This window comes from Acanthaster planci, linkage group LG01, assembly GCF_054643075.1.
Source record: "Acanthaster planci isolate LZ-2023a linkage group LG01, COTS_SCS, whole genome shotgun sequence".
NCBI lineage: Eukaryota > Metazoa > Echinodermata > Asteroidea > Valvatida > Acanthasteridae > Acanthaster > Acanthaster planci.
In genome coordinates, this window is record NC_141777.1 from 10,768,116 (window position 1) to 10,784,876 (window position 16,761).

The 16,761-nt window shown below is 41.1% G+C and overlaps 1 protein-coding gene across 1 annotated transcript; it reads left to right on the forward strand.

The window, feature by feature from the left end:
- Positions 1 to 73: 73 nt before the first annotated feature.
- On the forward strand, positions 74 to 16,642 carry sav1 (salvador family WW domain containing protein 1). Its single transcript, XM_022239042.2, has 8 exons — positions 74 to 232; positions 4,192 to 4,345; positions 5,876 to 6,046; positions 7,015 to 7,119; positions 7,648 to 7,750; positions 8,725 to 8,829; positions 9,432 to 9,631; positions 10,273 to 16,642. The coding sequence occupies exons 2-8, from the start codon at positions 4,249 to 4,251 to the stop codon at positions 10,533 to 10,535; spliced, it is 1,044 nt and encodes a 347-aa protein (XP_022094734.2). The 5' UTR covers positions 74 to 232; positions 4,192 to 4,248; the 3' UTR covers positions 10,536 to 16,642.
- Positions 16,643 to 16,761: the final 119 nt, after the last annotated feature.

Sequence of the window (16,761 nt, forward strand, 5' to 3'; positions counted from 1 at the left end):
GGTTTACCTGCACGACATAAATACACACAAATGTGTTACGTCATCGGTTTGTACCGTTAGAAATGACTGGAGTAAAGAATTTTCTTACCTCGAACAATCAATATGGCAGCTCTCAGTCAGTACGAAGAACGGAACTGGATGCTAAGTTTAGCAGGGCTGTAGCCTAGTTTGTGATTACTTTTACATTGTGGCAGAATCTTGGAATGAAGTGCATTATCTTCTGCATGTTTTGGTAAGATCTTAAACGTATAAAACAGCCTTTAATATTTGGGAAAAATCCACTGACAATGGATGTTAAAACTAAAGGTCACACCCCATTGTGAATTGCGGACGGGTAGGCCTACGGAATACGGAGCTAGTAGTATTATTTCTCCATGGCAGTCACACGTATGAAGCCAAACCACGGTTCACAACCATGCACAATGCATGACATCTAGATGCTCAACCAACCATAAAAACTTCACGTGTGAAATTAGGCTCCAATAACATTCGGGCTTTATTTTCCTTGAAAAAAAACCTCCCTCCCCACAATTCCAAGCCCACGCATCACAAACCATTATGCCGTAACCGCTTGACTACCGCAATTCACACAAATTGACGGTGTTTTTACTGTTGATATAATGATGAACGGCTGCAACGCAAGTCTAATAATACACATCGGGCATGCGCAATACGAACACAACCATCGTGGTTTGGCTTCATTCGTATGGCTGCATATATATCTCGAGTACGTACGGGTAGGCAGTTGCACTTTTTCTGAGGTAGGCCGGATGTCCTTGCCCAGCCTAGCCCAGCACTTACCTAGGCATTGTACATGTACTTGTAGGATGGGTTACTCCAACAGTGATAGGGTAAAGGCAGGGGTAGGCCTATTTGTACCATATAAGAAAAGCCAGAAATTCGACCAGCTGTGTAGTTTTTGAATGCAGTTGGTTGAAGTCTCCTCCTGGTCGAAAATTCCTGCACTTTCTCTAGCAATGCCAATAGCATGTTTAGTACATGTATTTTGTAGTAGGCCTAATTATGGCATTCATTAACATTCATACGATCACAGTGATTCATGCCATTAGCACCCGGTTCCTATAATAAGGACACAAAGTCTATATTTTCGAAATAACTTACCTAAATAAGTTGGCGGTGATGTCCTCTTTCGTATCAGAAAGAAAAGAGGGGAGAGCTTTCAAAGCCCTTCCCTTTTTTCTTTTCTTTTCTTTTTCTTTTTTAAATGGTTTTAAGGGAAATTATGGGGTAAAATGGTAGCGTAAAATGACGCGACGAAGAGCTGTGAATGAAGATGAATTCAAGCATGTAGTCTGGTTCCTTGACCTAGAACCATAAGGTTGTTTTATGAAATTCAGTTTCACAATGGTTAAAATTTACCAAAACTAGAGCTAGTAGGATTAAGGAATGGATCCTCAAGGTCTGAATGTCAGTTAGTTTGAAAAAGTGGACTTCAATTTCCTTATCATAGGAACAGGGTGCTAATGGCAATGAGCACTGTGATTATTGCAGTAGTCGTGGTACATGTATAGAGTGTCACATTTCCCGATTGAAATACATGTACATGTACGTGTACAGATTGTTCGCTCACCTTCCTGAATTACATTGTACATGTACCTTGCTGTTATTCACATTTAACTCTTACTCATAAACTTGATTCCTAAGATTTTTTTGGTGGTTCAATTTATTTTCCTTTAAGATAGCTCAGAATATCTGTCTACACACTGTATACAAGGGGAGGTGGAGTCTCTATTATCGCGGTATCGAACTTTGTTTAAGAATAAATAAGGATAAACAGAAAGAGGAAACAAAATAACCGTATTTTGTGATAAAGTTCCATTTTACCTGTATTTTTCTTTATTTTTTCCAGTCTTCTCTTTAAAGATGCCCTTCACTGTAAGACCAAGATGGGAATAAGTGCAGACTGTGCACTACATCACCTTACACTTATTTATCTGGCATGGAATAACTTCAGTTTTTTCACCAGAACTTTTTGCCCCATTACTAAATGCAGCAACAACTTTGACATTCATTCTGTTACTTACATATGTAAATTGGTGTTTGCCGAAGGAATAATAAATATTCGGGTAAGCCTATCGCAGAATTTATTTTCTTGTTGGACTTATTCTTTTATCGATGTCTGAAGTAATTGTTAAAAGTGTCTGCTTTCTGAGTTCTAATTCCCGAGAGTTGTAACCATATCATTGGACCTGAATTACATGTATTTAATTCAAAGTTAAGTTAAAAATTCTAAATGTCCACTGAAAAATTCTTTAAGTTGTATAAGAGCAAAAAGATTGAGACAATAATGCCAATGTAATGATTCACTATCAATTGCCCCGGACGGTAAAAATACAATTGATACAAGTCTATTGTAAGGTAAATTGGGGTGCACTTTACGCTTGCAAAAGTTTCTCAGCGCAGAAGCCCTTACATGTAGTTTGACTCTGAAAAAAATGGGCACTTTCGCAGTTAAACTGTGCCGTTAGACATTTTAGACACCTGTGGCCATTTCGGAATTGACATGGGAACTCAGCGAGGGCCAGTCAACATTAGACATAACTGTTAAAGAAATAGATGTCAGGCAATGACAGACACGGTAAAGGAAAATTTATGAATTTAAGAAAAATTACATCTTTTATTAAATCTTATAAAAACTTACAGAACCTTTCGGAATTTTTCACTCTGTTTTAATAAAACTTATATCAGGCCATAATTTATTGATTACCCAAGCGAATATTGCTGATTGGGATCTCACTGGCAATGCAAAATTCAAAATCTCTGATACTGCGATAATAGAGTTACCACGGTAATATACATGTACAGTGTAGGAACCGAATGTACATGTACACGTACAGTATGTTGGCCTACCCTGCATACCATGGCTAGGGCACGTTTGTGTGAGTGCGGCAAATGACGAGCCTCACAGTTCTGGGGATGTTTAACACCCTGCTCTTGATGTTCCTTACATGTAGGGAGGCTCATAAATTGTTCAACTAGGCCCTAGGCTATATTTTTCTGTTTCATTTTGACTTGACATTGGAGAGGATGTCATAAGAAACATTTTGATATAAGTTTGGATTCCATCGGTCCCTGCAAAGCAAAGAAACATTAATTTGCTTTCAAGTCAACTCGTACCTTGGACGATTCGTACATGTACCTCGGACAACTTGTAAATGTACCCTAGACAACTCATACCTCGAGTTAAGACAACCAGTACATTCATGTTCGGAATTCAGTTGTAACTTTCTTGCTTTCCATTTCAGCATGTTTTAAGCTTAAGGATCAGATTCAACAAACATAGCAAGGACACATTTGTATAAATCTCCTGGAGAGATCTCGAGCGCAAGCTTGATTTTCCACATAGTGCATGCCACAGACATTTGCGCTGACGATTTTTACTGAAAGCTCAAAATCCACATTTTCATGAAATCTGTGTTCTCCTTGCCTAATTTCAATGAATTAAATGTTGGCTTCGCTGGAAATTTCAAAAAATTTCAAATAGGAAATTAAATAGAGGAGCTAGAGCATGCAGAAAAAGACAAAAGTTTAATCACAGTTTCCTATTTAAGAAAATGAGTTCCCAAATGAACTGTGCCGTCACTCATTATGTCCCTACCTATAATAAGGAAACAAAAAACTAAAACTAAGACATACATGTAGGCCTTGGCGTACTTTTACCTACCATCATGACCATCAATGACCGTATTTACAACTTGTGTAAGGTCCTCATAAATTTTCCAACTATTTTTTTCTGTTTTGTTTTGATATGATCTTGGAGAGGATGTCATAATATTAATAAACATGTTGATATGAGTTTGGAATCCATCAGTGGTTTTAGTAAGGAGAATTCAAGTTGTTATGTTCGCGTGAATTTAAAGAACTCAGTGTACCAGATTTGGGTCAAAGTTAACTCGCAAAAGGCTTATTGTACATGTGTATTAAATGTGTACTCTATATCAGATGAACAGCACAAGCAACAGGGATGGAGATTATGTGGTTATGGATGATTCTATCATTTTAAGTCTAGTTTATAAAGTGTTTAGCATGTTTAGTGTTTTTGGCTCCCCGAACCATCAATTCTGATATTAAAAACCATAAGTTGTGTTCTTGTACATGTTTGTACATGTACATATGATCAGAGCGTGAAAACAGTGATGATATTTGGCGTGATGCTTTCCTTGCCAACAGAAATCATAAACAGGATCAACATGGTCATGTAGAGTGTGCTTCAAACAGAGGACCAAGATGATACTCTCTCGAAAAAAGGACTCCTCCAAACCGTTGACGTCAGAGGGCATAGCAGGCAAATACACCAAGCGAGAGTCGTCTCCCATTCTGCAGAGTGAGTTTCAATCATGAACGTTGTGCATGTGCACGGAATTTCACCCTATGATTGATATCCAATCCATGCCTGATAGACAAATCCAGCAACGTTTCAGTGGCCATTTCCCATATGGTGGCCCCCTTTAATGGCAGAGAGGACTGTGTTCAGTTCTGCATAGAGCAACTGGCACATGACAGTGGTTGTTAACAATAGTTATCGCAATGCTTACTGCCATTGGTGGTGGCTGCTGCAGATGGTCAATGACGGCATTACCACGGTCACTGGATTCCTCCGTAATATGCACATTTGGTTTGACATCAAATTGATTAAAAACAAAGTGAAAAACTGCTACACTTACCTGTAGGACAAGTACATGTACATGTGTACCTACCCTGTTTTCAAATAAGAGAATAAATATGTGCTTGGCTGGTCTTCAACTTGCATTTAAGACCGGCTCAGGAGAATAGATGAGACTGATTCATGAGCTGCAGCAAGGGCATTATCAGTGTTCAGTCTCCTGATCCTGTCTTAAACATTAGTTTGAGACTGACCACCCCCGTCCGGTGTCCATGTACAATGGTACCTGTATATTCCTTGGGCAAGTAGTCTAGAAGAATCTCCTGATATGGACTTGGTGCACGTGAGGCAAGTTTTGCGTGCTGCGGCTCACACAGTCTCTTGACCAATAGGAATGAATTAAGCTGTCTTCTATCTAGGTAACAGTGCCTTTTTACACAGCGGGCATTATGAAATTACAGTGGGCATTAGCAAAGGTTAATACATGGTCACGTTGCCTACTGTTGAATACTGAAACTGTCTGAGGTATTTATGAATGTTGTGTAATAGGAAGCAGAACTATTTTTCCAGCTGTAGAGCTATATTAAACTACAAACCAGAGTGCTAACTTACCATTCCATGTGCAGAACAGTCCCGACGCCTCCTGAACACAGACATTTTCAATGAAATAACATGGAACAAATTCCAAATGAAGTACTCTAAATACAATGGGCAAGTACAACATACAAATGGCATACAGCACAATTTGAGAGGCATTGAAAACCACACCAAAATTCATCTGCAGTGCAGTGTGCATGCATTTGCAATGCTTACGCAAAGCAAAATGAACTGCCCATTTACTCATCTATGCATTTGGGCCTTTTTTGATTGACGTTGATGCACCGTTTGAGAATACAGACATACAAACTTTGGATTTTTCCATACGTTTGTGCACAGATATGGATGCACCTAGGAGGTTACACTGCAAGTCGGCACTTAAGTACTAGCAATTTAATATACATTGTACGTGTAGCTACGTGTATGGGTCCGACACTCGCAACCAAAAGAGGACATACTCCTCAGGGACCTGGAAGAAGTTTTGATGTCCTCTGATGCGTTTGAGCTGCATTCAACTGTCACTCCATTTCAAGCCTTGCGGGCTTGGCGCTCGGAAGGACGGATGTCCTGCATGATCCTATGAATGTACACGCGAGTAAAATTGGGTAATGAACCTCATTTCATGAGGCTGATCTTGTCCTTCCTTTCTTGCAGGCTACATGTCCCCTGTGGTACGCCATGGCCCGTCCACAAGCCGTCGCCAAACCCCTCCAAGCTCCATGCAACACTCGGGGGCATCGTCACACGACGCACAGGTTCCTGGTGCCGGGCGGTACAGCCGATCACCCCATTCGTCTGCGCAGAGTCTGACCTCTTCGGCCGAAGGTGAGTCATGAGAAAAAAGTTCCATTCAAACCGAAAGGGTTAGCATCAGTCCGATGGATAGGGTTATGAAAGTGCTTGTTTAGGAACAGACAATCATTGAGGTCACACATTAACCCTCCTTTGGTTTTACAGCACAAATGTGCACAAATGCCCACAGTCACCGGTGAGCATGTATTTTCTATCTGGAACTCAAACATGCACAGGTTCAGTGTGTACACAGTAGATTGCCAGCACAAAATGACCCTGGGTCTTTTGTGCAGTCCTCTTCACTGCATTTGGTTTACTGCACCATTATGCACATGAAACAGTGAAGCACAGTTGTTGGGCAGCACAAAAGTGCAATCTGATATTCCTGTGAGGGACAGTTGGTGCAGTGCACAACACAACACAGCTGTGCTTCTTTGAGGTGTTCACCAAATGACCCGAAAGAGTGACTTCAGCATAGGAGGGTAAAAGACAGAGGTTATACAGATTTTACAAAGCTCTGAATATCTCTGAATAAGCTCTGTATGTGTTACCCTTGATACCATTGAAACTTTTATACTTGAAATAAAAAAATCCTAGTTTCCTGATAAGTGGAGATAGAATGAAATGTAGCAGTACAATACTTCAGCTGGGGTTTGATGAGTGCACAGTATAAAGTGTAGAGAAGTGGTGAGCATATCACGTCAATTTTTTCTAGTTGCATCTCCATAGACCGATTGCACCCGCTAAGTCACTTGACCTATAGTGGGTATTAAATATCAACAAACACGACGTCCACCAAAAGCAATGTTTCCGTAAGTGTCCTTTACCAAAAATAACAAAGGCGGTAGGTACCGTACGCAGACTACGGATGTACTGGGTACTAAACCGTAACCTGGCTGTATAGTTTGTAAACTCTCAAATCACATGTTGTTATAGGGTTGATACCCACTATAGGTCACATGATTTAGCAGGCGCAATCAGTCTATTTTTTCTGTTCCCAGATACCGGTGTTTCATCCTACAGCAGTCGGTACACATCTTCAGTGGCCTCACTGCCGTCACGTGGCCAGTATGTGCAAGACGTGGCGCCGGTCAGCTCGTCCGTGGGTAAGTGGGCAGAGGTCCATAGTTTCTGTGTTCAGGGAGTAGGGCAGTTAGTATGCACTCAGCGGGGTGGGGAAAAATGTTGAGGTTGAATCTTTCCCACCCAATTTGTGTCACAGACAGATCTTAGCCTGGAAGAAGATGGCATTGGAAATCATGCACAAGTATGTGTAACCTGCTCCATGGTGACAAAGGGGGAGATAGATGTGTGACTTAACACTGAAATGCGATTTGATGAGGGTGCTGCAGGGTTTTACACATTCCAATGAAAGTTAGCTATGTGCATACATGCTTACTGTAAGAAGCTGTGCTAGTTGTGTGTTCCACACACTGGAGCTTGCTCAAGTTGGTCGCACAGTGTACCTAAGTCCCATAGTTTCAGAAAACAGATCTTGAACAGACATGTAACCTTGGAGCCGATTCTTTCTGAGGAATTACTGTTCAGAATTAAACATGAAAAAGATACACAAATGTAGCATCACTCAATACATATACACATATGAAAGATGTTTCTGTGTTTGTCTTGAACAGGAAATTTGAGACACCCTCCCCTTCCGAGTGTTAATTTGGCCCATCCCCTCCCCCCAGGATGGACAGTTGATCGGACAATGAGAGGACGCATCTATTTCATTGAGTAAGTATGACATACAGATAGCTTATAAACAGGTTACGATGAGCTATTTTTAGGGAGAACACCAACATTGGACAAATATGTGCAAAATCACAATGATCCAGCAAAATTTGAGTTTTTGTGTTGTGGGTAGCACAGGTGTTTTGTATCCAAATTTTGTAGAAAGGAACGAGTTCTCTATTGGGAAGGGGATTGGACTAAAAAAAAAAACCAAGAAAATTAGTCATCACATCTCCTATCCACTTCAAGCAGGAACAAGAGGGCGTGCGTACTCAGAGACGACAGTGTTCTAGCTAGGACCATTTTAGTGCTGGGTCAATGTTTGGATTTCAAAATGTAGCGAGCACAGCGAGCGGAGCTCTTGCAGCTCATAACTGGACAGGATTTATGCCTTCCATTGATACCGCTGTTCGGCTGGTCTTGAGCCAAGACTGCAAACTTGTGCATGCTACCTCGGGGAAGGCTATATTATATCCCATAATTTCACATCCGGGTCTCGTAGCAATGCTTGCTAGACGTTCTCAATGCTTTCTGATGCTTGACATACAATGGAATTGGTACATTTTCAGTAATATTTCAGTTCATTTTTGGGAAAATCCGTGCTCGGCGGCACAGCCAATTTGAACCTGAGAGCCACGCGGAAATTTGCAGTACCAAGTGGTGCTGCCTGGCGCCGCCCACCATGGCTATAACACTGGCAGCCAATGATGTTGGAATGGATGGTCTGCCAGGCGCGTGCATGGGCTCGGGTGAGAGTGTACTTTCAACTCAGTGCAGATAGAGCAATGTGCATTCATGTGCTGTATTGATTCCAGAATCAACTGATCATGCTGCACTCACAGCATCGTGGGCTGTCGGAATACCATTACTTCTTTTTAGCAGGTTGTCTAGAATGTACGTCCCAAAACCTCTTTTATTTCTTCCGCCAATTCTGGACAGCAAAAACAAACCAAAATGCGGTCTTTTTTTTTTTTCAGCCACAATACCCAGACAACTCACTGGAGCCATCCGATGGAGAAGGAAGGATTGCCGGCCGGCTGGGAAAAAGTGGAGTCACCGGAGCATGGTGTTTACTATATCAAGTAAGATAAAAGGGTCCACGCAGCATTGACTTATTCAGTACATGTATATTCATCAGTGCGACAACGGTTTTACACCCCCATTACATATGTCATTGACTACGTGAGTGAGCGGTAGATACAGCTCTCGGCTCTGTGCACTGGCAAAGAACACCGTACCACAAGCACATGGGGAAGGCACAGTCGCGGTTCTCCATGCAGAAAATGTTTCAATCGTGGTTGGGAAAGTGAAAACTTCGCGTTGCATTTTTACACCAACTTGAGAAATTAAAACTTGAACTTGTACTCAAAGAAAATCTATTCAGGTGGGGTTTAAAAAACAATTAACATTCCCATTCCCATTCTTGGAAGGGATGATTTGATTCACTTACAGATTTAGTATTTCATCCCACTCAGCTTTGCCTTGTGGAACAGAACATTCCATGTGTAAACCTCATGTAATTTGTTCCACTCATAAACACTCATTATTCGTATCTTTATGACCTGCCAGAAGGAGACAGACATACGTTGAATGTCTCCTACAGATGTTGAAGTGATACCCACCCATCAATTCACCTCCCCTCATCAGTAATGGTACATCTTGTCTACCTCTCTTTTCTCTGCAGTCACATTTCTAAGATGGCCCAGTACCACCATCCCTATGCAAGAAACATACCTCGCTACGAGCCGCCCCCTCCTGCCCCCAAGCAGTTACCCATTACACACCCCCACAGGGGTGGGGGTGGCCACCCCCATGCACCTGGTGCTGATGAGCACCCGGGGGGCCAACATGTGTGGGTGCCTGCGAACCCGTACCTCTATGCTCGTAAGTTGGACCTCTGTGATTTAATTAATTCTCTGTTAAGGAGGGATGTACTTCAACAGGCTTGTTTGTTTGCTGTGCGGACTGGTTTTGCCTAAAGGTCAGGTCACAAGGAACTGCAGAATAACAGTTACAAAGGATTTAAAGGCATGCTTTTTTTTGTTTGGATTACTTGCATTTAGCTCTAGATAAGATGATTAGGGACTAACTGGGCAACAAATTATGATAACTTGAGCCATGAGTCATTGTCTGTCCTTATAGTCTTTCAGTGCATGAAGTGCTATTGTCAAATTTGTTGAATATGCACAAAGCCCCTTGGAGACAGTGGCATTCAAGTAGCCCGGCTGACTCATCAGTTTTTAAAGTATTTTATTCACCAATAGGAGACTTTCTTCAGAGACTTTATAACCCACAACTTGACAGGAAATAGCCATGACTGTACATTTACATGAATATAGGTTGTGCACGGCAGCCATCTTTGAGGTCAGTGCTTTTGTTCTACAGGGATACACAGTAGTAGACCTTTCATGCATATCCCTCCATTACAAAAACGCCTGACCTGAAAGAAGCCTGCCATGCACAGCCTCAGTACCTTTGACATACAATGAAAGATTAAAAGATCCTTCTAACGTTTGCCTGGACAGAAATTCCCGACTGGCTGGAGGTGTACTACAAGGCCTCCCCCAAGCACGATCACAAGCTGAAATGGGAGCTGTTCCGGCTGCACGAACTGGACGCCTTCCAGGGCATGCTGTCCCGCCTCTGCAAGCGGGACCTTGAGGAGGTGGTGATGGACTATGAGGCGTACCGGTTCGCCCTGCTGCGGGAGATGGACCAGCGCCTGGTGCGCTCCAAGAAGATGCAACAGCAGGCCCTGCAGCAGCCCAGCCCGGAGACCAAAGTGTGAGACTTCAGCCCAGCAGTGGCGGCCAGCAGGTTGAGCGGTCGGCAGGGTGAAGGTTTTGAATTCTTACTCATTTGTACACTTGCTGGACATTATTTGTTTCGCAGGGCAAATTCAATTGACGACTGTAGTTAACTATAGTTTGACTAACAATGCCTGAACAATGGATGGTTTGGAATATTTGGCCCTAGGGCATGGTCGCACCGCTGGTTATCAATAGCTGATTTCATTTATCATTACAGAAGGAACTATTCTCATGAATATAACTGTACAAGATTTCAGTGACCATGTACGCTACGAGAATCATGGCCAACTGTGAAATGAGAGTAACAGGCCAAAATAAATAGGCTGAAAAGAGTCGTTCAAGTGTAACTGAATTGCACATATGCACATTGTCAAAAAGCATCTGACTATGGGTTTAACTATAGTTGGTACTCAAACTTGCCCTTAGTTGTGGGGACTGCACCGGTGTATCCAGGTCTGGGATCTGGGGCTGAATAGTAGTTGCAAAGTGCAAATTTACCACTAAAAAGGTTTTTGCAATCTGCAGTCCGTGTGACTGCACCCAAGATATTGGCAGATTGCTGGAGCTAGATGTTATTATCCTTGAAAGAAACCTCACCTCCATGGCAGTGCAGTTTCTTGGTTAGATTTTGTTCTCAAGACAGTGTTATCCCCCAGAAATTTTATTATTTTGGGAAGATTTTCACGTGTTTTTGCAAACAGTCATTAATTGTGGATGTTTAGTCAGTCATGGACCCTAGTTGCCCTGTATGATTTAACGTCCACGATTTGAATGTGTATACATACATGCACACACCCACACTTTTAACACCTCACAGGATTAGTGTGGACTCTCATTTGTTTATGTGCAGTTGAGGAAAAACTCCACTCTCCCACACTGAACGCTAACTCAAGCTAAATTCTTGATGATGAAGAGTTGATGGACATAATGAACCAAAGAGATTTGCATCTTGCAGATCTGGGTGGTGTAGTATGAACTTGCACACCTCCACAGAAATGTTTCCCACCTGCTGAGAAATGGTTTTGGTGGATGTTTGGGTTGAGGGTTATGAGTCACAAAATGGAGAGGAATATCCAAGGGCATCAAAGTCACAAATAGAGGCTGATAGATTGTTCACAGTGTGAAAGTGGTCGCAGATTTTTCATTGTGAAATCGAGGAAGTCTCCACCAAGTGGGAACAAATTTGACAAGAGATGTTGTGTTTCCTCACCTGTTGGGCATTTTTAGGCCCCACTTTTAGCACAAGTTTGTGCCGAGTTTCTGGAATCACGAGACCTTGCAGACTTGAGCTTTCAGACCTGCGAGCCGTATCTCCATCCATTTGAAATGTCTCTTGGGGAAAATCTTAAATATGGCTTGTGGAGAAGAGCCTAAATGTGCTTTCAAAAACAAATTGTGCAAGAGCTGTTTTTGGTGCAGGTGTACACAAAGCTTGTGTATGCTTCACTTTGGGACATGTTTGTGCAAAGTCAGTGTCAAATGAACCTCAAGAAAAATGAACTTGCATGGGAAGTAGTGAGATGTACATGTAATCGACCCTTGACCTGATCTGCTGTGATCATCCAAGCCATGTCATGGTTTGCCTGATAAGGGGAATGCCCTGTGCTTCTACATAACAATTTACTGTAGTAGTAACTATGAAGTTGAACCCTACCACAGTTGAATTATTAAATCATGAACATTGTAAGCTTTGATTTTTTTGGGGGTGGTGGAATTTTTGGAAGTGCACTATTTATGTACGATAAGATAAAAAACATAGTATTTAACAGAACAGGGTACACGCATGTTTAACAGTTTTGTTATAGTAACTAAGTTGTTCTCCCATGTGATAAAAAACCTCACAATTCTTAACTTTTTAAAACTGATGAGATACAGAATATCCTCAAGTTTTGGAAAGTGTTAGTGCAAAGGAATTTCAGCTAACACCGACACATCTTAATTGAAGAAACCCATGTAAACTGAATTTATAATTTAAAAGAAAATGGGATAGATCTATGTATATGAATTATGTTCCATTGGTAAAACCCTGTCTAAAGATCACTTTTTGACACAGGTAATATGATAGAGTACTCACAAAGTACCCAAAAAAAAAACACCTTGATGGGCCAATAGAGTACCGAAGTAAATACGTCACGCACACAATTAGTGTGTAAAAGGCCTGAGCGCGTGAACCATCGCGTGAACCAACACGCGCGCGTACTCCGTTCGTTTGCACTGCACTTTCTGGTTCACAGTGACATCACACTTCGGTACTCAATACTAAGACAGTCGTAATATATAATGTGCATGCATAAAAAGAGCCACAGCTTTGGATGTCGGAAAGAGAAGAGTCGCGCCAAATTTCTGTCTTATTTTACCCAGCATGTGTCATTTAAAGTCGTCTGAGTGTGCTTTACGGTGTTCTCAAGATAACAACAATGCAGCAGTTTTTCGCAGAATGTGTTTTCATGCAAGGTGATATTCAGTTGGCTTTCATTGCCATATTTAGGCCTGACTCATTCACTACTTGTAAAAAGAGGATATATTTATTTATAGATCTACATGTAACAAAACTACAAATAAGACAAATTGTAAGTAGCAAAACTAGAATTAAAAATAGTAACGATTCACTGTGATTGTCATGAGATGAGCATATACATACATGTACATGTACAAACTCAAGTGGTACTTCACCTTGAACCGTGCCACATTGGAGGATGTGTAAACACAATTTGGCTGTCTGTAGACACTGGCACGGATGACTGCTTAAAACGTTAAGCTTGCTTCGACTGACCTCTGGATGTTGTCTCAAAACGTGCTAATCCCCCAGTTTGTTCTGTACGCGCACACCAAGTCCAAGCAGTCTGTGGAGGGGAATTGTGTGCTGCTGTGCACAGGCTGTTGTGGCAGTAAATATCACTCTGTCGGCGCACCCGGGAGTGAAGAATTTCAGGTTGTGGTAAGAAACGTTGCGCCGATACAGTGTACTGTTGAAGTGACTCCTGCAAATCAGTATTCATGGCGTTTGGCTGCATATGAAAAGTTGGCAGCCATATCTTGCCTTTTTCAAAATTTAAAATTTTGGGGCCAAAAATAGTACCGTTGGCATGTGGTTAAATGCCACCAATAAAGGTGTGAAAGGTACCACATGGAAATCAATAATTGTGCTGTTATTGATGTTTTCATTTTCACATTTCAACTTGATGATGTCTTCCAGCTTACACGAATCAGTACAAGTGTACGAATACAGTGGAAAAGGAATCAGAGGTGTGAAAATTCAGCTTTTTTTCTGCACCTGCTGTGTACAAATATATGGGGGACTTCTTACATTTCAGCTTTTTACTAGCTGTTTTCAGCTTTAATTTTAAGTGGCCACTCACACCCTGATGAATGCATGTAAACCTGTATAAATGTAGTTGAATATGTACATACCACATTGTTTCTTAAGCTATTGTCATGTTGGAAACTTAACTTGGGCATATATAACTTGGGCCTGTAGTTAAGAATTACGTAAAAATGCACACTTAACATAGTTTCCCTTGAACTTTGGAGCTTTTTTTGGTGAAGGTGGCACATTAAGTCCAAGGTTTGTGGTAGCGCCATGCAAGGATATCCCTTTTGTTTGAGTGGTGCTGAAAAGAACCGACGGGTACCCTTATTAAAGTTGAGTATTTCAGACAATATGCTTCATTGTCAGGAGACTGCAGAGGTTCCATTGATGAAGTGGCTTAAATGGTGCCCAGAGGCGGTAAGGTGTGGAGAGGATTTAACTCTGGATCCAACCAAGATGCTAGATGATCGGTGAGGTGTGTCAGTCTGAAGGAGGGGAGCATGGGGGAAGGTTGCCAAAGGTGTAAGAAACTAAATTGTATAGGCTGAGTACCCACCAGTTCTTTACGGAACAGAACCACACGAACTCACAAAAGAGATATCCTCGCATGGTGCAACCTCAAACCTTTTATTTCAGTTTCCCTTGCGGAATTTTTTATTGTGTATTTTTATTGATCCTTGATCAGCTACTCACTGTGATTGGACTGTGGTTATAAATCAATGTCATTCAAATTGTCGGTAAAGAGGATTGATTGTCACTGGATGGGACTAGATGATCTAAAGTGCCTTGAGCCTTGCCAAACTTTGAAACTGTTGCCTTATTCATGTAGCAGACTGTAACCTTTTAACAAATCTGAATCTGATGTTGATGATCTGAAGTTGTAACTTAAGTATTCTCTTCCGAGAAAGTCCATTGTCAAAATGTGATCACCTTGGTATGTTGGGTACATCTAGTGCTAAGCCTAAAGTCTTCACTCAGTGTCACAAGTGCAGATTCTACAAACTGTGAACATGAAAATATAATTATTTACAAGTCGTCAAAAATCTGGATCAGTTGCGAAATCCCCAAAGAATAAATTCTTGTACTAAATCACGGAACTCATGAAAACGTGCGGATTGAGGCAAAAGATGTTGCCAACCAATGGTGAAATTTCCTCAAAACTAGGCCGCCGATGCAAAATGGTGGTGTTTGTAAACAAAACAAATGTTTGTACTTGAAGCTGCCTGTGAATTCAAGCTTCAAGATTCTTGGTTGGTTTCTGTGTTTCTTTAAAAGAAGTCTCCCAAAAATTAACCAAGTGGGGTCTCTCTTTTTTACTGTAATATACTTCTACATGTATGTATTTTTCAGTTTCAACTCAGGGATCATTAGTTCTTTTAGTTTATATGCTTTGTTTTTACATGTAAGGGCTGATATTCAAATCAGTTGTGTTCAGGGGTAATTTGGAATGATTTTTATGAATGACCTGATTTTACAACCATCCAATCATTTGTATTCGTAATCTGTGTTACAGTAAATACAATAATCAGTGATGACAATCACCGTTCATCTCAATTGTAGCATAAGAATGTCAAAATTGTAGCATAATTATATTGATATTGAAATACTTGTATTCTTTCAAAACTTGTCATTTTACTACAAGTACTACCCAAGGGCTGTTGTACTAATTTACATGAACACGGCTTCATATTCTTATCCCTCATTCATGTCATTTGTCCCTTTTCTTTACGGTTATTCTTACTCTATCCTCATCAATTTACCAGCAATTTGTTTGTGTACTGCTATTAATGTGCAGTTAGCCCCTTCAGAGGAGCAAGTTTGCTGCAAGCTCAATGTTGGCTTGTGGCAAGATGCAAGCTTGTGCAAGATTGCAGATTTGCATGCAATCTAGGGCAGATTTCTGCTGAAGGTGAAAAGGGGAGCGATGCTTGTTTCCTTTGCATAACTTCAACTGTAAAAGGTATAACATCCGGGGGCCCACTTCAATATTTTCTGTAATATCGCCCCACTGTAGCCTTCCAAAATTTGTCATCACGTCTGACGATCATTTTTATGAAAATCAGACGTACCGTTCAAGCAAAATGCCCAGTGGCTCCATGGCAGATTGCCCGCTGAATGTTAATTTTTTCCTTATCAACAATGTGGTCAACACATGAGAACCCATGGGACATATTGTTCTTCACGTGCTGGTTTAGTGCCAGCCTTATATGCACCAAGGAATAGGAAGCAATACAAACACTAGGAAATGGGCATGCACTTCTGCCTCTAGAATGAGGGGTGTGTGTTTTCATGTGAGAAGTCAAACGCTCAAAATGAATGTTTACAGCAATAGGTTGCCTGGGTAGTTTTACTTTGCAGCATTTGCGTACTATTGCAAAGATGCATTCTTGACGTTTTCTCATTCAAAATCTGTCAAACAGCCCTTATGTGTCTGTGTACTGTAGCAAATCAAGTGCCGGTGTTTGGCTTTCTTATGTAATGACCAGCTACACCATGAACAAGCACTTTCCTGTGGTAATCCTTAGTGTTGCATTCTTTCAACATACATTGACTGGAAGTGACCTCATTTGATCATGCTGAACCAAACAAGGTTCTATGCAATTTGCATTACTGTAGGAGGGTAAGGCTTAATTCATGTATATTTGTATTTATGTATTTAAATAGATTCTTCTGTGCTACGAATCAGTCAGGACAGGTGTTCAGATACTGAAATAGGATAAAATGTTGAATACTTCTGTAACTATTAAACAATGTACATGCTTGTGGAAAGATAAATTTTGTAAACCTTGAACATCATTCTGAGAATTTTAGGAAGTATTGTTATAACTCCAGGCTCTTTGAGGGCACGTGGAATGGGAAACTGGTGATCTAAACCATGGCTCACTTCATAGACC

What these genes read in the sequence shown, in the direction of transcription:
- sav1 (XM_022239042.2), top strand. Translation starts at nt 4,249, where the DNA reads ATGATACTCTCTCGAAAAAAGGACTCCTCCAAACCGTTGACGTCAGAG. An exon ending in TCTGACCTCTTCGGCCGAAG is followed by an intron (nt 6,047 to 7,014) that starts GTGAGTCATGAG and finishes TTCTGTTCCCAG; the next exon opens with ATACCGGTGTTTCATCCTAC. An exon ending in GCCGGTCAGCTCGTCCGTGG is followed by an intron (nt 7,120 to 7,647) that starts GTAAGTGGGCAG and finishes TGTCTTGAACAG; the next exon opens with GAAATTTGAGACACCCTCCC.